The 25000-nt window shown below is 40.3% G+C and overlaps 4 protein-coding genes and 1 pseudogene across 4 annotated transcripts in view; 3 read left to right on the top strand and 2 right to left on the bottom strand.

The window, feature by feature from the left end:
• LOC137995027 (uncharacterized) overlaps positions 1–3423 on the top strand; it is a 224232-nt gene extending 220809 nt beyond the window's left edge. Inside the window, exons 4-5 of the mRNA XM_068840635.1 lie at positions 17–94; positions 848–3423. Of these exons, the coding sequence (XP_068696736.1) occupies positions 17–94; positions 848–3136 (2367 nt within the window). The 3' untranslated portion in view covers positions 3137–3423. The remainder of the gene's footprint in view (positions 1–16; positions 95–847) is intronic.
• The window catches only part of LOC137993521 (uncharacterized), a 520905-nt gene that overhangs the window by 73199 nt on the left and 422706 nt on the right, over positions 1–25000 (bottom strand). The window lies entirely within an intron of this gene.
• LOC137995578 (dehydrogenase/reductase SDR family member 1-like) overlaps positions 1–25000 on the bottom strand; it is a 95767-nt gene that overhangs the window by 6004 nt on the left and 64763 nt on the right. The window lies entirely within an intron of this gene.
• LOC137995496 (DNA ligase 1-like) overlaps positions 1–25000 on the top strand; it is a 461965-nt gene that overhangs the window by 434837 nt on the left and 2128 nt on the right. The window lies entirely within an intron of this gene.
• On the top strand, positions 11725–16897 carry LOC137993101 (macrophage-expressed gene 1 protein-like; annotated as a pseudogene).

Here is a 25000-nt window from a genome sequence, read left to right as displayed (position 1 = left end):
GAATTGTGGCTTTTAGGTTTTGATTGATGATAGAGATGATCAAGACAGCAGTGTAGACGAATATTCCACAGGTTGTAACACAAGTCTGACAGAGGTATTCAAGTGGGCCTTTCTTTTCCCGTTTTTCTACTTTATAAAGTTTTACATGAGAAATGAAAGGATGGTAGAACCAACTGGGATCTCGGGAAAAATCCGAGCCCCAGATGGGATTAGGGTTAGGGTTAGGAGCCCCATCTGGGGCTCGGATTTTTTCCGAGATCCCAGTTGGTTCTACCATCATTTCATTTCTCATGTGTTTATATCATTCTCACATTCGTTATAAAGTTTTATGTCAAATAATTGCCTGGCTGGTATGTTTTTGTCTGGAATAAAAACGGATGGGAAAATTCACATCAAATTGTCTTTTCTCAAATGATAGTAAATAAATATGACGGCAGATCTATCATCACTCTGCCCTCTCCTGATAATATAATGTAATTCAGTGTAGCTTGGTTAAGCTCTCACAAGTACTTTACATTTCTGCTGTCTGAATGGGACATTTGATATCCTCTAAGAAATTTGATATAATGGACATGTTCATATCAATTTACATTTATTTAACTTGAATCTTAACCCTCAACTGCTAAGGTCTGAATGTTAATTCTCGAGCTCCCCACTTACAGCCACACATTTTCTTGCATATTAGTTTTGATATTTTGCTGTCTTAAAAGTATTCCATATCCAATGGTTGTCTTTATTCTCATCACCAATCTGCTTGACAATTTGCTGATTACTGACCATGAAAATAAGATCTCCGAGGCTTAAGAATATTAACATTTTAATGTTTGTTTTAATGAATGTTTTATAGAACCTTGAAGGCTATAGTGATGAAGAAAGCTATGCTGATGAAGAACGTTTCGATGTGTCAAAATCACCAAAAAAAATGAAGGGAAAGGATTACAAGCTGTACAATGGTAATGTGGAGTGCGAGATGATAACTCTTGAGAGCCTTGATAATCCTTACGTTGTCCCCTTTATGATGAATTGCCAGGAAGAAAGTGCTACAATTATAAGCAAAGCAGTTCCCATCGGAATTCAAGACAATGCAACTTTTGTCTTGAGCCTTGATACACTGGAACACAGAAAAGATTTGTTCTCAGATGAAAATGGGTCATGGGTCATGACAGGATGTAAGGCCAAGTTCTACACCATCATAAGGGATGAAGGGGGCAAAGTGGCTGAACTTGAAAAGGTCAACAGTCAAGAAAGTGCCGACGTTGCAGTGAGAAGAAGAACGTACACATGTTCCTCCTACACGTCATATCACAAGACAATTGTGTCCATCGAATTTGGTAAAGCTATTGAAAAATGGTTCCCACTCGTGCTGCTCAATTACAATTTTGATGGTCAGCCCACAAGATTTAAGATCAAGAAGCATGGTAATCGAACCTCATCCAATATGGCACACATCCGATCCAAAGAGAGCACCAAGCTTAAAGTTGCAGATAAAGCTGTTGAATTTGGTCCAACGAGGGCATTGTTCTTAACAAGAAAGGACGCTGGTGGTATCTGTGGTGCCGATAGCATTAGTTCGCTCCCACGCAACGTGAAACAGGTTGGATACCTCACTCGAAAACCATCAGAAAGAGTAAACAAGGACCCACTTGCATCAGTCCTAGAACTGCAGAAGACAACTTTTGCTGGCTTTATCCGTCAAGTAGTCTGTAATGATCTTCCCACGGTCATGTTATTCACTGATCAACAGTTGAACAATATTGTGAAGTTTTGCTGTCACGACAGGGTAAACCAAGTCTCTGAACTTGGAGTTGACGTAACATTTCAACTTGGTCCATTCTATGTGCTTGTAACAAGTTTTAAGAATACAGTTCTTCGAGTAAAGGGAGCAAACAACCACCCCTCCTTTTTAGGCCCTGTCATGATCTGCATGACTAGAGACGAATCCACGTACCTATCATTTATCCATTGCCTTATCCGTGAAAATCCTGGTCTCAGTGAATTCCTTCGTGCCACAGGCACTGATGATGAACGTGCGTTAACGAATGCCCTCGCGGCCGGTTTCAGGAATGCAACACCTTTGCTTTGTTATATTCATAGCCAAAGAAATATCAAGGAGAAATGTAGAAAGCTCGGTCTCTCCTCAGCACTAGTGTCCCGTATTTGCCAGGATCTCTTCAAAGCAAAAAGTGGATTAATTTGGTTAAGTTCACTTGAAGAGTTTAACAAGAATGCAACAGCACTCATGGAAGGGTGGGACACCCTAGAAAGGTCCGAGAAGTCTGGCCCACCAGCCTTTACACAGTATTTTCGCACCCACAAGCTCAATGACATGCGCACAAAGACGGCTGCATTTGTTCTGAAAGACCTTGGCTTGGGAAACAAGCCATATGAACAGAACATGCCTGAGTCAGTAAATGATATGATGAAAGATTGGACGAAGTTCATTCCCCAGGACATGGACAGACTCATTATAAACCTATATGACTTTGTGCAGTCGTTCGATCAAGAGGAAGAAATGGCATGGTTTCAGTTGTCCGACAAGTGGGAGGTCTGCCACGAGTTTCAGCAACACTTACTGACAAAGAGTCATGCAGAGATGACCCAAGAAGAGCGAAAGGCTTTCCTCAAAAGGGCTAGCAAAGTTTGCCCTGATCCAGAAGCATACAAGAGGTGCTGCAATTTTAAGGTCACACCATTGTCACGTTCCTCAGCTCATCCTTCTATAAGGCAAGCAGCGTGTGATCTCAGCGACCTTTCACAGCTGAGTGGCCACTTTTCCAAAGAGGAACAATCGAGTCTGCTGGAAAAAGCCAAGACTGTGCTGTGCAACGACCAGTTCCGCCAGGATTTCAAGGATAGTGTGTACTTTGTGGACAGTGGAGGACCCCTTCCTCACCGGGTTCTGTGCTTTAAGAGTGGAAAATGTACTTGTGATTGTAATTTCTTTGGGCGAAACAACCTTTGCCATCATTGCCTGTCTATTGCCATCCATCTTAACTGTGTGGCAAACGTTGTGGAGGCCTACCAAGGCCGAAGTCTCAGCCGGATATCAGCAGCTTCTGCTCCAAAAAATGTTGGTGGGAAAGCTCCATCTCGCAAGCGGCATTTACCTGCAACCGAAGTAGCAGTCCACCATTAAGATACAGATGCAAATGCACAGAATACAGAAGCAAATTTTCAAGCTGAAATTCTCAATCCAACAACTCTTGTTATAAGAAAAGCAGCTAGACCAGTGGATCCCCCACCCTCTGGGCCTTTGGTTCTTAAAAAGATTGCCGGTAACATCAAGAAGTGTGCTGGCTGCTGGAAAGCTGTAAAATCTAATGTTGTGGGATTCCAGAGCCCCGATGATAAGCTGTATTGTTTTGCAAGATTTGAGCGCTATCATTTTTTCAACAAGGAAACGAATGCTTGGCAGTTGGTAACATCGACGAGGCACTACCACTTAAACCCTGTGTGCACAAAGGTGTCTTCAAAAATAATATCTGATCATAGTCTCATCGTCACTAGTACCCTGCGTCAACTGGTTATGGAGAGATTCCAGTGTAATTTAGATTTGTAAGTGTCTGTCATTTCCTTGAATGAGGTTATCAGGGTTCGCACACTCATTTCAAGAAACTCAATTGTATGTTCCCTTCATCCTCTTCCCTGAAGGTTTGCTTTTTAGTGGAACTACCTTGCATGCCTTTAAAGCTAAAGATGGCAACTGAAATTTGCCTAGCAAACAGAAATCAAAGAGAAAGACATTCTATATCCCGAACGTCCCTTCTTAGAGGTTGTCAAAATGAAATTATTTTGAAGTTTTCTATGAATTGGAGTATTATAAATCCTCTAGGGTTTGTCCTGAGACAGCCTATTAAACGGTTTAAAGTACGAGCCTTGAAATGACAGTTAGCTATCATTCATTTTATCTGAATTTGAGATCGTCTTTGCTTTAGTTGGGCAAACAGCGTGCACAAAAGAAAAACGTTTAAGGCTAGAAGTGATTTGGGAATGTTTACATACGAAACGTTTGCTTTGTACACATGTATGAACGTTGCAGTTTTAAACATTGTGTTAGAGTTAGTTACAAATTATTGAGATTTAGCTCAATTTATATTTGTTTTCAAATTCCAACTACGGCAGAGATCACATGTAATCTTTATCATTGCAGAGAATGTTTGTTGGTTGGCTACTACTGTAGATCAAACTAGAAGTTTTTTTTTTTTTGAACACACAGTTTATATTTCCTGCCTTACCCTGTATGCAAAGTGGAGTACCAGTGTTAGAGTAGAGGAGAAATGGTGCATGTGTTGGGAGGTATTCTTAACACGAAACTGTTGAGTTCTAACAAATATTTAATGCAAGAGGCTTTGAAACACATCGGCTAAAAGGCTTCTTCATCAATAAACAATATATATGACACCAGTTATTAAATTGAGTTCATCCTATAAAACGTCATCCAGTCTACTTTTCTCAAATAACTTAACAGTTAGTTCTTTTCTACTTATTATCCTAGCAGCAATCTGAAACTCTTCCAATGTTGTCTTTCGTTGTCATACTCCAGACCGATCCGCCATACAATGACTAGCCTGCGATCATGCCCTCCCTTCCTCCCTACGTTTCATCTCGGACCCTCCCTAAAGAAAAGGAGGCCTGGTCGCAGGTTATACAATAACTACATGTATTTCTAGGCTTTATCGTGACGTTTTAAAATTTGACTCTTTCATTAATCTTTATTAAAGCCTTGTCTGTCATAATTCTCAGGGATTTCTGCACAGCCCCATACATTAATTATCCATGTATTACTTCCTCACAAACAAAGAACAGGCGTGAACAAGAAATAACTATTGTATGGGGCTGTCCGGAAATCTTGCCCTTCCTTTAAACAGTATAATATGCGTGTACTTCAAATTCTATTCAAATATATTAAGGAAAAAAGTCTAAATAGGAAGTCAACTCGCCGCTCCACTAAAAATTGGATGTTAACGTAACCAGATCACAATGTGCACACTTTTAACTATAAAGTCAACTCACTTCATTACTTGACGGTATTTCATACACCTCCACATTTCTGCTGAAGCAACAAAAAGCTATTATAGGAATCTGTTCTAACTGCAAACAAATGCAGATGGGCAAGACAAACAAAAAAATACTAGTGATTCATGTTACCAGTCATCCATGGCTTCCTCGAGAAACGTAGAGAGGTTGCTTTCCATTTCGTGGAGCCTGGAACGAGTTCGTGAACCCGCGGGAGAATGAGCCGAACAAAAATGGTGGAAGGAACAAGGAACCTCATTATCGGTCTTTTTCGAAGTACTCCGGTCCACAGTGAAGGGATTAATACAACTTGCGCCCGAGCCTGAGCCTTAGTCTTTAAATTTGCAGCGCACAACGGTTAAGATTTCGCCGACATGAGTGATCTATCCAGACTACCGGTAAGTCAAATCTTTAGGTGTTATTTATATTTTAAATTTATTTCTATTTCCATGTTGTTTTTTTTTGGGGGGGGGGGGGGGGGGGGGGGTCCGTGGAGGGGGTCCGTCGGGGTAGTCCGTGGACCGGTCCGTAAAGTAGTCCGTGGACCCGGTCCGTATGGGGGTCCATGGACCGGGGGTCAGTGTTTTCGGGTCACCCCTGCTAGGTAGCAGCATACTAATGAAATAAATACGATAACAGAGCTTACGCCATCTGGTTCGAAAACTACATGACAAGCTCCAAATGTGCAATCTTCGACAGTAAACGGTAGTAGTTTGCCTTGCTACAAAAAAGAGCACGCATTTTTTCGGAATAAATAAACCAGATGAAGCGGAGGACAAAGAAACAAACAATGCACTAAAAGTGTTCTCGGACTTGGGGGCCGGCGAAAAAGGGTAGTTTAACCGAACTTTTGACTTAAGTTAGCTCTAGGAGACGAAAAAAGCAATTACAAAAATACCTACTGAAGCACAGGAAAAAAAATTGCAAAAGTCATCGTGTATTGAAATGACACTACAACCTTGTTAAAAATGGACAACTATATGCTCTGCACAACAGACTTGGAGAGCAGCAAGACAGAAGACTTTTGTGATCCACGACTTGGAAAATCTATCAAAACTTCCCAAATAAAAATTTGCCAAAAGCTGTTGTAATAACATTGTAATCCTACAAACAGCGCATTTTTTAAAGCCTGGAGTCCCAAGCGGCTGCAAAGAGGAAGAAGACACAATGTTATTTGGAGTAATTTAAAGCTTGGGGGCCGGCGGAATTATGATGAAAACTTACTTCAAAGTTGAAGCAAAATCAGCTCAAATTCAAAATTTCCATCTCATAAAGGGTGGTGTATCTCAGGATCGTGTCAATATGCAGCCCTATGATTCATTACAATAAAGCTTCAACATCTTCAAACTAACCTGCATCATTTGCCTTCTCGTGTGAACATCTTGAACTTCGGTAAATCAAAGGCCAAACTCCACTTCTTTGGGCCTTTATCTCGTTTTGTTCGCAATTTGATCATTAAAATATTCTCATCCGAACGCCCAAAAAAACTCGAAGAATATACATAGTGATAGAAAAGTGTGTAATTTTGTTACAATTTTCATCTCTCTTGACAAAATATTTTTCAAAGTGTAGATCGCCCGTTTAAAAACCCGCGGGCAGCGCGTTCAAAATAACAATGGCGCCGAACTCGAATAATTCGATTCCCTTCGCGCATGCTCAGACAAAATGCCCATGTGCTACGGGAGAGCTGGTTTACTAACTTACAACAGACACCAATAAACCGATGCCTACAACTTCCCACACCCTACAAACGACTCATCGACGACATCAACAACAGAAAAACAACACACCGATTTACTCTATCACAGTACTGCCCAACGTATTCTATGATACACCTACAGACCTTGGACCTATAGACGGATCGAAACGCACCAATCACTGTTTAGTCTTCACAGCCATTTAACTCTGGGCTCAACTGACAATAGAACAATAACATCTCGAATAAGTTGACCAATGACATCTACGACCGGAGTTCTTATAGTATCTACTGACGTTACACAAATCACTTGACTCTGACGATGACTACCGTACCGCTCAGGTTGTCGAAACGTCAGTCAATATCATCTCAAACAATCCTTCTCGGGACTACACTACCCGGACGATGTACTTAACTTAATCTTTAAAACAATGTTCCTTAATTGTTTTTCTTCTGGTTTGTGTATCAAAATCAGAATCACAATAGCAATAACATTATTGTAGTTTCATTTAGCAAATCAAGACTGTCAACGTACAGTAATTTTGATTCTATTTAATTCAATTTGGGCCTTACAATACGATCAGATTTGGTTCTTACGGAAGGAAAAAAGATACCAGTGCTTCAAAGGAACCTGACACGAGCAAAGCTGTCTCCAACTTCTTGTTAAATTTAAATCTGGGCACGAATGATACTTCTCAAGTTAAGGTGTAATTACTACAGCAGGACACATTTCGCCCGTAAGAAAAAAATGAAATGTGAAGCTTCTGCCAAATCCTTTGGGAAGGACCGCCAAAATATTATTTTCATTTAGTAGTGGTTTTAGATCTTTCTGCTCTTATTTCAGAACACCAGAAATTTTGCTACGCTCACTACACTTAATGCTCTTGTTAAATTTGGTACGCTTGCTACACTAGCAGCAGTATCTGCGAGTGATCCGCTCAACGTAGGTGGCGAATGAAGCAACTGTGTACATTCGTTATACTTGCATGTTACGTTTCACACTTGTTCACGAGTCTCATACTCTTCTTTGACTTGCTGTACTTATTAGTGTTCTTGGGATTGCATTTCTAAATCGTTTATCACTCATGAGGTATAGCTTGAACAAAAAGAAAAACATAAAATATAATCAAACATTCGCAGAGCCTCTTCACCAAGTTGCTGTTTGACTCGAATAAAGACCCAAGACGTCGGAACTCGAAATTGTGGACACAGCGCAAAAGGAACAGGATGTGTAGATGTCGCGAGGAAACTGGATTCTCCGAATACTACTCTAAGTATGCTGGTTTCTCTGAACGTATAATGTTGTAAGCGGGGCTATAAACAAAACACCTTTTCTTTCATTTCTTAGGAGGCAGGTGACGTAAATATTGAGACTGTCGACAATGCCTCGAAGTCGGTGACATTGTTATTATGGATAAGTTATCTTTTCATGATTTTGAAGGAGGAGAGATTTTAGAGGAATGGTTTGTTACCATGGGAATTGTTATATACACCCTCATATTCTCCAGATCTTAACCCAATAGAGCTTTGTTTTAATAAACGTAAATTTGAATTGAATGGTAACTTGAAGGAAATTGTTCATTCCAATGTTAATTTAGCAATAGCAGAAGCAGTTGAGGGTCAGTACGCAGTTATTACAACGGCTCTCGCGATTGGTTCAGAAAATAATGGACACAAAGAAAGATACAAAAAAAACAATACACCCTAACTCTAAAAACAATAGAGTTGCGTCCTAAAGGGATCCAGTGAAACTAATGAGCTGCGTCCTGGGTGCAGTTGAGACTATCAAAGCACGAGATATGGCTGGATTTACGAGGCTATAGATTATTTGTTTGTATGAGGACTGTACATCATTGATCACGGTCATAAGAAATTTTTTCTTGAATTTTTCAATGTAAATGAAGTAGTTCAAGTTCACGTTTCCCTGAGAAATTTTTAAGCAGACACGTATTAGTGGTGGCCGATGGACATACCACGGAGAAACGAGAATAAATTCTTGCAAAAAAACATATATATTGCCAGTGTACGTGCCACTGAGTTCAGTGTTGTTTTAAATTGCACACGCCCTTCAAATGCAAATGAACACAATATTTAACTTGAATTTCAAGGCACAGAGGTTAGTAAAATTACCTCTGATGAATTTTACAGTCGAAAATCATCTTCCTGTTGTGTTTATCATTACAATCATATTAATTTGAAAATAATATAACGAAAGTCTTCATTTCAGCTATGACGAGTTGCTGATATGTATAAAGATGCAGCTTGATATTCACATGCATCACTTGACTCCTGTTTAGTACTAATGGCCCTCTTGAATTCTACTGTTTCCTTGCTGTTTGTACTTGTACGGTAGTACAGGTTGCAGTACATGCGGCTACGCGGATCGGGAGGATATTGCGTGGAATACACGCTTGTGGGTGGGTAACCCATTGCCCCTACTGCTACAGGGACATGGACGCCCGAAGGAAAAACTGCTGGGTGTATAGGTGACAAGAAGTTATAAGGGTGACTAGTGTTGACGCTATTTTCGCTTGTAGACTGTTCCAAGAGAAGGCTTTCCCTGATGAACATTGCTAACTGCTCAGCCTCCTTCTCCTTATTTTTTGGAGCAGTATACAAAATTTGTGAAGACAGCTTTTCAGCACTATGACTGCTCATGCATGTCTATTACTGGGAAATTCTATACCATGTCGCTCGAGGGACGGTTTTGCGGGATTTTTACGCCTGCGGCTGCCTCTCTGTTTCGACTTAGAAAATACAAGACTATCCGAATTGTTGTCAGTAAGACTCTGAAACATTTCCGATGTCTTGTTTCCCAGGCCACAATATTTTTCCACTAAAGTTTTTCTTTCAGTATTCCTCCACGGGATGAACATGTTAAAGTAATAATGACAATTTCACAAGGTATGCCACCTTGTTCACTTTTGGAACAAGTTACTTTCGATGCGGCTATGTACTTTGTCTTTCATCCTTTCTACGGCACTTTTTTTACTTTCAAACTCTTCGACTAACTTGTTAAACTCACTTTGATGTCTCTTGATTTGACAACGCATTTCTTTCATATTGAGTTCACCAGGATGAAATTTTTCTTTCCACACTGCAAGACAGATGAGCATTTCCCGTACTCGCACTTACGAGCAGAGTGATTTACGAAGCTATAGATTATTTGTTTGTATGAGGACTGTACCATGAATAGGCCACTTCGGAAAATACCGTAATACTCTTTGTTTGTCCCCCCAAATTTTGCATAAGCATTGTTTTTGTTTTCTCTTGGGACCATTGTAAGTCCCAAGAGAAACTGGAAACAATGCTTATGCAAAATTTGGGGGAACAAACAAAGAGTATTACGGTATTTTCCGAAGTGGCCTATTCATGGTTTCGGATCGTTGCGTGACGACCCTAATAACGGCTGCGAAGGAGACTACGCAACGAAAGATTCGTAATTTACTTTTTTTGTCCCCCAGGACTCACAGTTGCCCGTTGTTTTGTCCCTCAGGAAACCAGAAGGACTGGACGACTGCTTATTTCGAACAATTCAAAAGTTTAGGGATAAAACACATCCGCCCAGCCCGATGAAAGTCAGCATAATTTACTTCGGCTTCGGCAGATAACACAGACCTCGGTTTTGATAATTCATGATCAGTCATGCTCAACCTCATCCAATAATTGTTTAATATCAAAATATCACCATGAAATGGAATATAAGAGTTTTTGCACATGCGTTCGACATACAGCGATACCGGTGCAGTTCTCTACCAACTGAGCTATCAAGCCAAATGGGAGCTGGCCACGTTGTGAGTTCGTAATATACCCGTAGAAGGTGAAGAATACAAGTGAATATATGAAGATTGATGTATTTGAACTACGGAGAATGATATGAAGATAGGATTGATTATCGCAGGTATGCACACAACTTTTAGGCAGTTGTGATATTAAAGCCTGAAAAAAACAATTCAGGCCTGAACGGATTCAAACCCATGAATTTTCATGTATTCACTTGTAATGGTGCTCTTGATAGCTGGGTTTTTCCTGGCTCGTACACCGTTTTTCTGCCGTATCTGGTACCAGTTTTGTATTCGCTCATAACGATTCGTCACCCTATCATTTTCCTCTGTGATCCTCGACTTGTCTCCCCGCTTGAAGGGTTTTCGTTTTCGTTTTCGCGCTTAAAATAAGGAGTGGCGTGACTTGCAACTTGTGTCTCAAATAACCTTTGCGAGTCCTTGATTTAAATTGAGGAACAGCAACTGTTGGTCTGAACAATCTCCTACGTAAAACGCTGAAATGCCACGGGAATTGAGGTTCGAGACCTGATCTTTCATGAGCGAAATCAGCGGAACCACATGCAACAGGCCGACCTCGATTGCGAGAAGACCGCGGAAATTCAATATTGCGTGACTACTAGCACAGGACAATGGATGGACGCTTATCTATCCGGAAGAGATTTGTTTATTTTTTGAAAAGTTGGTGGATTTGCATTGTTGGCACTTGCTTATGAAATGTTTAACTGAATAATTATTGTCTAACATTTCTTTCAAAATTGAAAGACTAGGAATGTTTATTGGGGTACGAGCCTATAAGGAGTGGGGTGGAAGTGTCATTTTAGTCCGGTATAGTTTGAGCATTATACCTCCAACCGAGCATTACCCTGGTTTCATGGGTGAGCCCGAAAGTATAATACTCTATTTTTCGAGCATAATCTGACAGACCCTATTTTTGGGTCGCTAAAACTGGCGCCAATCAAGTAGCCAGAGCTCTTCGATCATCCGGCGGGTACTGAATAAACAAGACGAAGGAGTTTTTTGAAAGTCTAGCATTTATCTTGAGAGTGAAATTGTTTACTTGATAAATTTCACTCATGTCTGAACCTATACCTCATCTGTGACGCTGCGGTTGGAAACCGAAAATATGACGTGTGTGAAATCCAAACAGGAGCTGTAACACCTGGAACGAAACCGAAAGTCACGTGACTGACATATAAGGTCAAGTCTAAAGGATCGCCTAATATAATTACGGCTTGATTGCAGAGTTCTCTTTATCATTTCCGGCATTGGATGCGTTTAATATACAGCAATGGTGTCCGTGATAGCTGGGTTTTACCTCGCTTGTGCCCTGTTTTCTATCGTTTTTGGCACCAGTTTTGTCTGTGCTGAGAATAATTCTTCATATAAGTTTCTTCTTGGTGATCCTCGAAGCTGCCCTATTTCAAACGGAGTTTATCGTTTCGAAGTTCTTCCCGGCGGCGGATGGGACAATCTGAGGAATAAACATATGGGTGTTGTTTCATTGATGAATTATTCCAAGTGTCGAACCTCAGATGACGGCAAATATCTTCTGCCTGATAATGTGTTCCTTTATCCTGTCAAGGAAAGCAAAGTGCAAACATTCGCTGAGCTTTACGATCACTGGAACAATTACTCATCCACAACAACAAAGTCTATAAACGCTGAAGCCTCGGGAAAGTTTGCGTTTGCCAGTATTGGTGGTTCGTATTCGTCTGAATTCGAGTCAGTAAAGAAGCACCAAGTGGAAGACAAAGCTGTGACGACTCGCGTCCAAATGCGACATGTCCTGTACACCGCAAAGCTTCAGTCCGACAGCGCATTTCAGCCCGAGTTCAAATCACGTTTACTCGAAATCGCGTCTCATCTGCAACACAATAACACTGCATACGCGAACTTTCTGGCGCAAATACTGGTACGCGACTTTGGAACGCACTACATTACAAGCGTGAAGGCGGGTGCAGTTCTCGCTAAAGTGGATCACTTGACAAGAAAATTCGTCGCAGACTTCAATGAAGAAAAAAGTAAGATCACAGCATCAGCGTAGCTACTCTACGACAAGCGACGTTAAAGATTTGGACCAGTACACACAGAATACTGTTTATTCCACCGTGTTAACGTTTGGAGGACCGCCTTTCAGGGTAAATTTTTCCATCAATCAGTGGGAAGATCAACTGATTGCCGATCTTGTTGCAGTTGATCGGTCGGGTGACCCGCTGCACTACGCCATAACACCCGGAAGTTGACCAGAATTGTCGGAAAAGTTGACTTTTAAATTGGCCAATGTGGTTGAGCGAGCCATTAAATTGTACTATGAACACAACACTGTCAAAGGATGTACGAAAATGGACTCTCCAAACTTTAGCTTCCAAGCCAACCTCGATGATGGATCTTGTGAAAGTCCCACGAACAACTACACTTTCGGGGGCGTTTTTCAAACCTGCCAATTCGAAGGCTCTCCTGATGGTAATCCGTGCGAGGACCTGCTTCAAAAGAACCCTCTCACATCCGACTATACTTGCAGCGACGGTTATGAGGCTGTCCTGGTTCATCAAGGCCGCACTCCTCAAAGTTGTCATCGTGACTGTCACGGCTGTTGGCTTTTCTTTAAATGCTGTCATACTCACTGCGGATTTGCGACTTACTCGGCCTACTGGTGCGTGGCTAAGAGACAGGTCCCTGCTAATACAGGTTATCTCTTTGGAGGACTCTACAGCAAGGTACTGAAGAACCCTGTGACACAGGATCACACTTGTCCCCTCAAGTTTTACCCTCTGCGTTTTGGAGCCACAATGCACGTGTGTGTGAGTGATGATTACGAGCTTGGCTACCAGCAGTCAGTGCCGTTTGGTGGTTTCTTCAGCTGCAAAGCTGGCAATCCACTTGGAGTCTCAAAATCCCCGGTCAGCGACCAGGGTATGTAGATATGTTATTTTAGAAAATAGTCCTAAGAAAATACGCGCGCTGATTGGTTAAAAATCGTTTTTGTATAACTCGATGGAGACACACAGGAGACACAGAACTAGCGCGCGCTGTTGACGTAGTGATGGCCTGAGCAAAGAGAATTTACATTTTGATAATCAAAGTTAACAAGTTGTTTTCCTTTTTCTCATCGCGTTGTTTTCTAAAAGAAATAGAAGTCATGTACTCCGTGTTTCTATCGAGTTATAGAAACACTCGTGAAAGTTTGGGAGAACTTGAAAAAGCTGTGGAAACACTCGCCTGCGGCTCGTGTTCCCACAGCATTTCTCGTTCTCCCAAACTTCTACTCGTGTTTCTATAACTCGATAGAAGCACGGTACATATTTACAGATATCACGTGACTTGTCGGGAATAAGGTGGCACATGCGATTTTCCTTTCAGTTTTGGAATTTCACTGTGCTTACCATTTAACTAAACTGATCCGAAAATTTCGGTTGAAAATAATATGGATTAGACAGTTTCTGAAAATTCTGTTTGAAGATTATGGACTGCCCCAGAAGTACACCTTCAACGTCGTTCCCAGGGCTTTTCCCTTGGAGTATTGGACGGAAAAAGCCCTGGGAACCAGGTTGGTACAGCTCTTTTTCCGTTCAACATCATTATCTAAATACTTTTGTTCTTGGGCCATCGTAGTTTGATTAAAAATAAGACACAAACAGCAGTGATAAACATATTGAACTTGTTCATTTTGATTATGACTTGACGTTTCGTATGTGCTCTACATACATTTTCAAAAGTAACCGTTGAAATTTAAAACAGCTATTTATATATAACAAAGCGGATGAGGGGACTGGAACCTAGATTAAGCAAATACTTAACAGTAAAATATATATTAATAATAAAAACAGAAAAGATTAATTAAGCATCAACTTTTCACTTCCGACATTGACGTTGAAAGCTGGCTCAAGTTCTTGAATAAATAAGGTTTTGCCCTTCGCTAAAATATCAAAATGATCCCACTTGATGTTATGTCCAGTCGCCTTGACGTGTACGTGGTCAGCAATGGCTGAAGTATTGCCATTTTTAGCTAGGGCCTAAAATGTTCGGTTTTTCTATCGTGAAGCCGCCGTTTAGTTTAACCGATGTAAAAACCATTACAATCCCAACAATTTTGCTCTGTAAATAACTCTGGATTGTTGTGAACGATGAATACGGTCTTTGGAGAAGGAAAATTTTTGGGAAAGAAAGATTTTATACATCGAGTGCTCTGAAAAACAATCTTAAGGTTAACACAAGAGTAAAATTTGTACACACAAGATTTCAGGCGTTTAGCGACTTGGTTGCCTCGCAAACCTAAGTAGGGAAGTAGGATAACAATATCTTTCTTAGGAACTGTAGGCACTGGATTGCTATGCTGATGTTGTCTGTTTTTGTTCAAAACATCGTTGATATGATAGTTGATTATGCCTTGTGGGTAGCCGTTCTGAAGAAGGAGTTTTCGAAGATCATTGAGGGCAGATTGAAGCAAGGAGCCAGTTGAACAAAGACGGTAGTAGCGATAAGTGAGGGAGTGGATGAGGTTTATTTGTACTTTCGTGGAGTGAAGGAATCCCATTTCGTGTAGAGACCTGTGAAAGTTTTCTTTCGGTAGATGGATGTCGTGAAAGCGTTGTTTTGATTACGTGTGACAAGAATGTCCAAAAACGGAATTGCATTGTTATGTTCAAATTCAATGGTAAATTTAATATTGTGATGGCAGCCGTTCAACTAGTGCAAAAACTCATTTGCACTGTCTTTGTTGCGAAACATGGTGAATGTGTCATCAACGTAACGATTCCAAAATAAAGGACTAACTTTGGCGTTCAGCAACCACTTTTCTTCAAAAACACACATAAAAATGTTGGCTAAGACAGGGCCCAATGGCGAACCCATGGCAACACGGTTAAATTTCAACGGTTACTTTTGAAAATGTATGTATGTAGAGCACATACGAAACGTCAAGTCATAATCAAAATGAACAAGTTCAATATGTTTATCACTGCTGTTTGTGTCTTATCATTATCTATTTTCTCTAGTTTTCAGTCTTTCATCCTCAGAAAACAGTAGATGGTTAAAAGGGTGTCTAACCATGCTGCCTTCCATTTAATTGCATTTTATTTTTTCTTTCTTCTTCATAGGTTCACTTCTGGCGTCGTTTGTCAGTCAGTCCGGTCCATCTGGTTGGCCGAAGTCCTGTCCAACCGGTTATTCTCAACACCTTGGCGCCATCGAGGAAGATTGTGAGATCAACTTCTGTGTCAAGGCGAACATTTTCAACAACCAGGGATTACCAATCATCAAAAGACCTCCTTACTCAAGTCCACCTAGAATTTTCAACTACTCTGTGCCTTTGCTTTTAGTTAACCACGACACTGGCCAGATCTGGTTTAAACGCCCCAACTCTTTTCAGTGGACTTTAGCAACTAAAAGGTATTTGAGGACTTATCTTTTGGTCTCACGATAGGGGCGCGACTACAAAGTTCCGACCTGAACCCTCACCCCTCCCCTCCCAATCCATACTTGTTGCTCTCAAGACTCTCGCTGAAGAAAAATTCAACAAACGCTTAACTGAACTATTCAGTGGGATACCGAAGGGACTGGGAATCAGGGGCAGCAGTTGTGTACAGCGGGTAAGCCCGTTGTGACTTGGGTTGCGCCTTGCTTTATGCAAGAGTCTTATTTTCTTGGTTTTTTGCGGCTTTGTCTCCCCTCGAACGATTAAATTCAAGATGACATGCATGGAACTAGCTACTGCTTGTGTGGTTTCCATCTCTTAAAATAATAGTTTCATCGTTGTATTATCTTCTGCTTTGTCACTCAGCTCTGTTGCGGAGGTCGCAGCTATATCCAATTTAGACGGACCTGGTATAGTTGGCATAAATCTCGCCGAGACCACGAAAGACAAGCAAAAGTCTTCCCAGGGCACTCCTGATAAAATGGACGCTGGAACTGCGGCTGGTATTACGTTTGGCGTTACGGCTTTTGTCGGATTAGCCATCGCTGTCATGGTGATCGGCTGGCGCAGGCACAGGAGCGTTCACAGGGATAGCAGTGGTTTGATGGCGCCGCTCAATTCGCGCATTGGATATGGAACTACCAACGATGAGGGCAGCCCACGAGTTTGATTATAAAACTTGCTGCTGAGCAACATTTTTCATTTTTAGCGATACATTAACATTAACAATAATAATAATAATAATAATAATAATAATAATAATAATAATAATCTGAATGATGATGATGATGATGATGATGATGATGAAGATGATGATATGATGTCCACAGAAAGATGTTTAGTCTAAGCGCGTGAGTCAGTTTGTAACTGCATGTGTCGCAGTCAACTTGAATTCACTGAAAATTGTACATAGATAAAGCAACTGAATCGTTTAGCATTACTGAAATTCCAGAGTCATCACAATTGTATTAAACTTTGATACTCTTCGCCTTTTTCTTATTCTTTTTTGGGACTTCGAATTGAATTGCATTAGATTAAGTTAACAAAAAGTGCTTAAAGTATTTTTGGAGACGTTTCGGCGAAAATCCCTATCTTCAGTCGCAAGTTTCAAGCGTTCATCATCATCATGTCCTTTTCCCTGTGAGGGCAGGAAATAGGACCTTACGTTCTCTCTCGCCAGGCTTCTCGGTTCTTAGCACAAGTACAAGCTTCCATCCATACTTTAAACCCAAACTCTACTCTCTCTTTCTCAACAGTTCTTCTCCAGGTCTCCCAAGGCCTACGTCTTCCTTCCGGGGTCCAGGTTAAAGCTGTTTGTGTTCTCACTTGTACTCGTTCTCAACACATGCCTAATCAATTTCCAACGTCTTCGTTTATCTGCTGCATGATTTCTTCCATATTCGTCCTAGATCTTATCTCCTCATTTGACATTTTCATTGGCCAGAATGCGCCGTATCCTGGCTTTTGAGAAGGAAGACATTAAGCTTGTTCTCGTCGCGTTTGATCATTCGCCACGTTTCGCAACCATAGAGAAGAACAGCCAGTGCACTGAATTTAAAAACCTTCAACTTGGTGTTTATGTTGAGTTGACTGTTCCTCCAGATGTTCTTTAAGTTGTAGAAGACTGCTTGTGCTTTTCCCAGCCTGGCACTCATATCTTCACCACCAGTTGATGTGACTATAGCACCAAGATATACAAACTCCTCTACCTCTTCAATATCACTTCCCTCTAGTTGGATTTTCGTTTCTAGGTTAACATTCCATTTCATTACTACTGTCTTTCCGTGGTTAATCTTCAGCCCGGTGTTCTTCCCGTTTATGTGTAAAATTTCAACCTTTCAGTTGCATGTCCACTATCCTACTTGCAACATAGTTAATACTAGGAGAATAGTTATGAAACTCCACAAAGTTGGGAAAAGGCGTAAAGTTGACGTTTCGTCAGGAGTGGTGAAAGCAGATGAAATTAAAACGCACTGCGCCGCTTTGTTACGAAACCCGAGGATGCGACGACAGCACAACTACCACACCAGCAGAGATGATCAATAACCAAGGAAGCGAAAACCATCAACTAGCTAGAACAGAACCTTTTGAATGGTTTAAACTCGCTACACTGTCTACTTACACAAGCGAACTTGTCTCTGAAAACTCTCAGCTTCCCAGTAGACACTTAAAAATATGCAAGCTTGGACAAAGATAACTTTCTAAATGGGACTCGGGCGACACAATTAAGTTTGTTCTGTTTTGAATTTCAAATTCTTAAGCTGATTATATGTTTTTTTCTTAACGAAATTTTCGGAACCTTTTCCGCTCCCTTAAATGGCCGTCTTCAGAAAGCCAAAAATAAAGAACATTAGAACTAGATAACGGTTCGAAATAATTTATCATTTCCTGCTAGCAACTTTAAGGCTAAGTGCTTTGTTTGAAGTTGCTCAGTCTTGGAGTGTATGAGAAATTCCCTTTTTTTCTTACCAAGCTGAGAAAGAAACCGATGAGAGCCATTCTGTTTTGAGGTAAAAAAAAAAAAGATGCTGAATATGCCCAAAGGAAACTGTACTTATCTTTCCCTCGAGGCGCTCTATTGGTGACACTTTTGAATTCCTAGTCTGGATTGGATATTTCCAAGTGCGTTTCAATACATTGACTCACGATCATATGCGTTTTGAAAAATATTTTATGAGCACAAACAACATAAATATAAGTTGAAAAAGAAAAAACAATCTTTTACTTTAGCCAAGATCGCGTTAGATCATTTGGGTTTTCAACTAAAAAAATTTATAATGAAAAAGTGTAAAGCTCAACATTGCTTTTGAATGTAAGGCACCTGCTGGTTCTACCCGTTGCTATGGGAACCCTGTTAAGCAAAATTGACGATCGACTAATATGTTTGTGATTTAGCATTTGTTTAACGTCAACATTAAGGTATAATTTGCTTAAGAGAGGCAACGTTTTCCACTGGAGTATACCTACTGGAAATTCACTCCGATTAATCTCATGTAAATCATCTTGATATAGATTATTTAAAATTTTAGCAAGAGAATCCATTGAAAGGTAAAATAAGATTGAAGATTCACTTTTTATAAAGAAAAATGTTTGCATCAGGTCCCTACAAATTTCCAAATAAGAGTCTTTTGAGCACTGCACATTAGTTATTTTTGATTTCCATAATTTGAATCCCAATAACTGTCCAACAACGAATGATTTCTTTACATCACACAGATGTCATTGAAACAAATGTACAAGGCAGTAATTTCGGAATAAAATGGTTCGCGGCAATAAATCATTCTGAATGGCAAAATCTAGTCTGCTAATTCGTGATTGAGCCAAACAGAGAGATCACTGTCCACATTTAGCTATGTAGTTAACCCAGCATCTAAACAAATACACAACTTCGCAATGGGACATTGCCAGAAAAAAAGGGGGGGGGGGGGGAAGGGTGGTGAAGGTCGGGATGAAACAAGCTATTGGATAGACTGCGAACAGTCTCTCTTTTCGTCGAAAATCCGTGAAGAAGAGCACATGTCTGTGAATTTGAAGCGTTTATTGATTATTTTGTGCTTTACAGCTCACCCGTAAAGATGGGACTGGAGGTTTTAGCAGACACATCACAAATAGTCAAGTGCAAGCGTTATCACAAGGTCTTCCCTTTAAAGAAATCAAGGATGTTCCTTGCAGTTTCTTCGCTGCTTTTTGTAATGTACATTGTTATAGTAAAAGTGACGGGCTGGCAAAAGTTTGCATTCTTGCCTAACAACACCCTTTCTGTAGCAGCACAATCGAAATAGTCCCCTAGTTTTCACAACAGAAAAACCAAGCAAGATTAGCCATTCGAGAGATCAGAACAAGTAGGGCGCTGTTTTTCGTCACTGCAGTCCTTGTGGTTTGCTGGCTACAAACATGGGTTATTGCGTTTGTCAAACGGCTTCAAGCAACACAAAAATAACGCCGAAGTTGGAAACTTGTTCCAATATTCCTATCATTCCTCAGTAGCGGCATTAATCCATTTATATAGGCAGGGAAGAATCCAATGTTTAGGTCCGAGTTTAAAAGGTTGTTTTGCTTGGGGGAGCAGGGATGGTGCAGTGGTGAGAGCGCTAGCCCTCCCACCAATGTGGCCCAGGTTCGATTCCCGATCCTGGCGTCATATGTGGGTTGAGTTTGTTGTTGGTTCTCTACTTGCTCCGAGAAGTTTTTCTCCGGGTACCCCGGTTTTCCCCTCTCCTCAAAAACCAACATTTCCAAATTCCAATTCGATCTGGAATTGTCAAGCACTTTATCATGAGCCTCAGGCTCGGGTGATCGCGCAAGCTCTCCCTGTGTTTGAAATTAAATTTACATTTTACATTTTTTACATGGAATTACAGTAGAACCATCAGATTGAAGGCGGGCGGGGTTGAACATACTTATAAAAACGTCATAAAACAAACTGCGAAGTCAGTACTAGGAGTACAGTGCTCCTTAAGGAGCTACAAAGTATGTAAGTACTTAAGAAAATTTGGACGGTGCACCAAGCGCCCTTTACTGGGTACTTTTAAAGCTACAGTAGGTGTTAACAAGCACTGAGATGCTTGCAGCATTTCTAAGCAACATCAGCTTAAAGAAACGGCAGTCAAGATGAAAAATTTTTATTTAATAATACCAAAAGAAATATGGCAAATAATGTTAAGTGATACAATTTAGCTTGTTAGTAACTGCAGTGCTGTTCTGTAATTACACGGTGTTGTAAATTATACACTACATGTATATATACTTTTAACTACCGTGTTGAGTAGTTGAAAGTATATACCTGTAGTGTTGTGTAGAATAAATTCCCTTGTAAGTTAGTCATTCATCAGTTCAGTTTGATTTCATGTTTGTTTTCGGCGGCGTCGGAGAAAGCAAAGAGGGCAAACGGTTTGAGGAAAAGATTGGACGCGTCCGATCTTTCAACAAGTAGCTATGAAAGCGCACGGCTGGAGTGGAAAACACCCAAGCGTTCGCCTTAGCAGGGTCCTTCTATTTTGGGACAACTAATGAAAGTTATCATTGAGTGAAGCAAACCCAAGTGAATCCTTTGATGTTTGATTAATTTGTTGGTGAAAATTAATGGAAAGCAGAGTGGCAAAGGGAGCCATATTACAATCCACGTTGTTTTCTTAACAAGAATAAATCACCGCGAAACCTTCCCTCAGTCAGTTGATCTTCTGTAAGCAACACGAACACGAACACGAGTTAAACCTCTTTGTTGGGTATACTTTTCGCGACACGACAAGACGTTTTGCATGTAGTCCTGCAGTTACAAACCTTACTTGACACTTTCGCTCACAGAGCCATGGTTGATTTTTTTTTCTTAAGGTGGCTAAAAGGGACCAAAAAGTTTGTTTAAATATGGCGAGAAAAGATCAATTTTAGTGTGTGCCATTGCCCTCAGGAAGTAGAGGTTTTACTTTTAATGGTTGCTATGGCAACCAGCCACATCCTTTTGAGGTTTTAATTTAAAGCATTGATAGCATTGACACCAATAGTTCCTACTTTTTACAAAACAAGCACATCTTGAAAGTTTCTGCTTCGTTTTATGCAATCAACCAAAGTTTTGAGTGTTAACTCTTGTTTTCAATGCTTTTCACATGCTTTATACTGCATGCTGCGAAATTTCTAAAATATGAATTGATTGGCTAACGGCATTAGTATTTAACTCAAATTTCAAATACTATACATTTAAAAATTACAGCCAGTTTCTATGATAACTGAAAATATTTTGTTTCTAATTTTAAAACAAATGGCAGATAGATTTACCTGGTTGTGACGGGAAAGTGCTGCAACAGTTTCGGCAAATGAAAAAAATTCGAACGCACAAAAGTCCTGGGTTACTGTTTGGGCCACCTGGGCTGAAGAAAAAGGATACAGTCCAGATATTGTAAGCTATAAAGCCAAGGAACTTGACGAAAGGCTTCAAAGGTTTTTCACCGAGGTGAAAAAGAAGGATTTTTCAGACTACAAGGCAGACCGTTTGAAGGTAATGGTAGCTTCCCTGGACCATCATTTAAAAGAAGCAGGCAGCAGCATTTCCATTGCCAAGGACAGAGAGTTTGTCAACAGTCGCAAATCCAAACGTACCCGTGCATCAAAGGCACTAAATACCGAAGATGAAAAAATGTTGTGGTCCAAAGGGCTCCTTGGCAGCCAGTCTCCGAAGTCCCTTATAATGACAATGCATGTGGTTTGTTTTGACGTAGCGTTTCGAATAACGAGGCTGCCAGGAACACCACGACATGTATTTTGAAGATTTTTCATTTAGCAAAGACAACAATGGCGTCGAGTACATCACGTACGTATGGAGAAAATCACGCTAAAACGCGTCAGGAGGACCTTCGCCAAAAAAAGGGTGGTTCAGTCGAAAATGTTTGCAACTAGTTTGGCCAAGATGTCCAGTAAAGCTTCTGCAGACGTTCCTGTCACATAGACCCGAGGAAATGAAATGCAGTGGGTCATTTTACCTCGCAGTGATCGAGTGCCTTAAACCTCAAGTGTGCTGTATTAAAGCGACAGAGAATTGGGATCAATCGTATTGATTCCTTCATGAAATCTATTAATGTTCAGGCCGAGAATGAAGGCAAACGGCTCACAACCACGGTACACGCAAAACGCTGCTGCAGAAACTCAAAGCTGCCAACTAACCTCGCTCCTCAATTATTGGCATCACTGGCTATACAAACCAGTTGTCGCGCGCGCGCGCGCTCTTGCTGATGTGATTCAGCGCGCGCACCTGGATTGTAAAAAACAAACATGCCGTCGATAAAGCGAGCGTTTTATTTGCTAAATGCCCACACTATGTGCGCTATTTTCCTTCATAATTGAACGCACTGTACTGATAACTTTAGTCTTTTATTGCAAAGGTATTCTAGAAAAGGTATCGATGCAAAGAACCCAACAAAACTCGGATTTTTCTTTGTAACCGAAAGAAGCCAAAAGAAGTGACACCGCGGCAAAATGAGTGCGCATGCTCCTCTTCGAACACATTTGATTCATTTGATTCGAGCTTTTGAGCTCTTTGTTTTTGAGTTTATTCGGCGATGAAGGAAAAGTTCTATTTAACCTTTTGATGATCAAGATCTCACGTTCAACATGGACTCGACAGAAAAACTAAACAGTAGTTCCGAGTTGTTTCCAACGAGAAAGTCAAAAGAGGTAAGCTTATTTTAGGCATGAAATTTTATTTATTTATGTCGTTTCCATGGAAGTTATCTTTGCCAAACCATGTTTGCTCGTGTTTCGGTCACACCGTTGAAGACCTAAAAGTTGTAAATTTGAAACTGATAACATTTTTCGTTTACTGTTTTTCGCCTAAGGGCATTTCCTCTAAAAACGCGGAGGGTTTTGAGAAAACAGAAGTTTTACCCTCTGACATGTGATACGAGAGCCATGGATTTTTCTGTGACCTGGTTCTCCATAGCAAGAGCAATGGTTTGTATGGTAGATGGTGACGCTCTTTCTTTTCCAGCTCTGTGTTGCTTTGCAGGACACACCAGGTTGTGGTATGATTAAATTTAATTGATCTCTAGATTTCTGTTGATTTCATTGTCCCAGTCATCTGATCTGAAGAAATCTTGTGGAAAGTGTTGATATCTGGCTGGCTGTCATTTTGACTGTCATTACTTTCAAGATGTGAGCAACTGTTTTTATCTGCATTGTTAGGCAAAACCTCTTATTAAGAGTCAGTTAAGTTGTTTAGTTTTTTTTATAAAGGGATCTTTACAAATAGGGCACAGATTTCCATGTTTTTTTCAAGTATCTTAAGTGACATCTGTGCATGAAAATGACCAAGTGATAATAATATTATTGTTTTACTTTGATCAGTTTCCTGTTGTTTCTTAAACGGGGCATTTATTCTTATTCCAGTGCTTAAGTCTAAAACTCTTCCTGGTGTGTGTGTGCTGATCTGGTCAAACCATGCATGGCAAGCAACATTCCAGATTGTTTTCAGAGATTGTGATGAGGATTTCAGCGTTGAATATTTTATTGGTTTTGTGATGAAAAAAGCCAGGGTTGTTATTCATCTCTCATTTACTCCTGCATGAGATCCTGCATGATGACAACAGTATTACTGCAAATTAAACATCACAAATGTGAGCATGTCAGTGATTAATACAAGATGGTTTCCAAACAGCTCTTCAAAATTGTCTAGAAAAGGGACGATAATTATTTACTTGCCACACCTTCTAAGTCAATGTTTGAACAAGCAGATATAATTTGGTTTTTTAATTCAAGTAATCTGTCTTACTTTCATTAATACAGCTGTATGTTATTCTAGTCTTTCTCTTGCTGAGCATGGGTTTGGATATTAACTTCTGAGAATGCTCCTACTTGTAATAGTCTTAATAATGAATATACAGTACTTACAACAATAAAATTAGAGAGATATTTGAGTTACTGTATATTGTGTTTTGTGGTAACACATACCATAGTAGTTGTTGTGGTTGTTGTTGTTGAAAAGGAATCAGATAGAGTCATTGTGGGTCCAGATAGAGCCACTGTGGGTCTATCATTGGGTAGTGAAACTGGATCAGTTGTGCATAATAAAATGTTAGAGTATGAAGCAGAATGCCTCTAGTCTTGCTGGATGTATGATTACATTCCTCTCTCAGTATCTTTACACACAGTGCAAAATTTAGGCTGGATTTTTGCCGGTGCAATGCATGCAAAAGTGAAATCAGTAGTTTCCAAACACATGCAGGTGAATGGTTTCTTATTTCATTATCATGATTCTCATGTCTCCCCACCCTCATCCCAGCAAGGCTCTACAAGGTGATCGACAAAGCTGGAGAAAAAAATTACAGTTACCAGCCAGCTGCAGGAAAAATACTGGAAAAATATTTTCAACGATGGACCCACTACCAAACTCCAAGTAAAAGGGAAACATCAAGTAGCATTGGAGTCAAATTTATACTTAGTTTCAAAACTTTTTTGCGATCCTCTCTTAAAATTAAGACTTATTTTCTTTATTTTATTGCCTCGCTCGTGTAAAAGTAACTAGTGTTGTAAAATATGAGAATGGAGGGCAGGTAAGTGACTTATCCAAGTTGCCGAATGAGTGGGATGCGGGCATGAAAAGAA

This window comes from Montipora foliosa, chromosome 1 (genome assembly GCF_036669935.1).
Source record: "Montipora foliosa isolate CH-2021 chromosome 1, ASM3666993v2, whole genome shotgun sequence".
Classification (NCBI taxonomy): domain Eukaryota; kingdom Metazoa; phylum Cnidaria; class Anthozoa; order Scleractinia; family Acroporidae; genus Montipora; species Montipora foliosa.
This window is presented reverse-complemented; position numbering and strand designations above follow the sequence as displayed.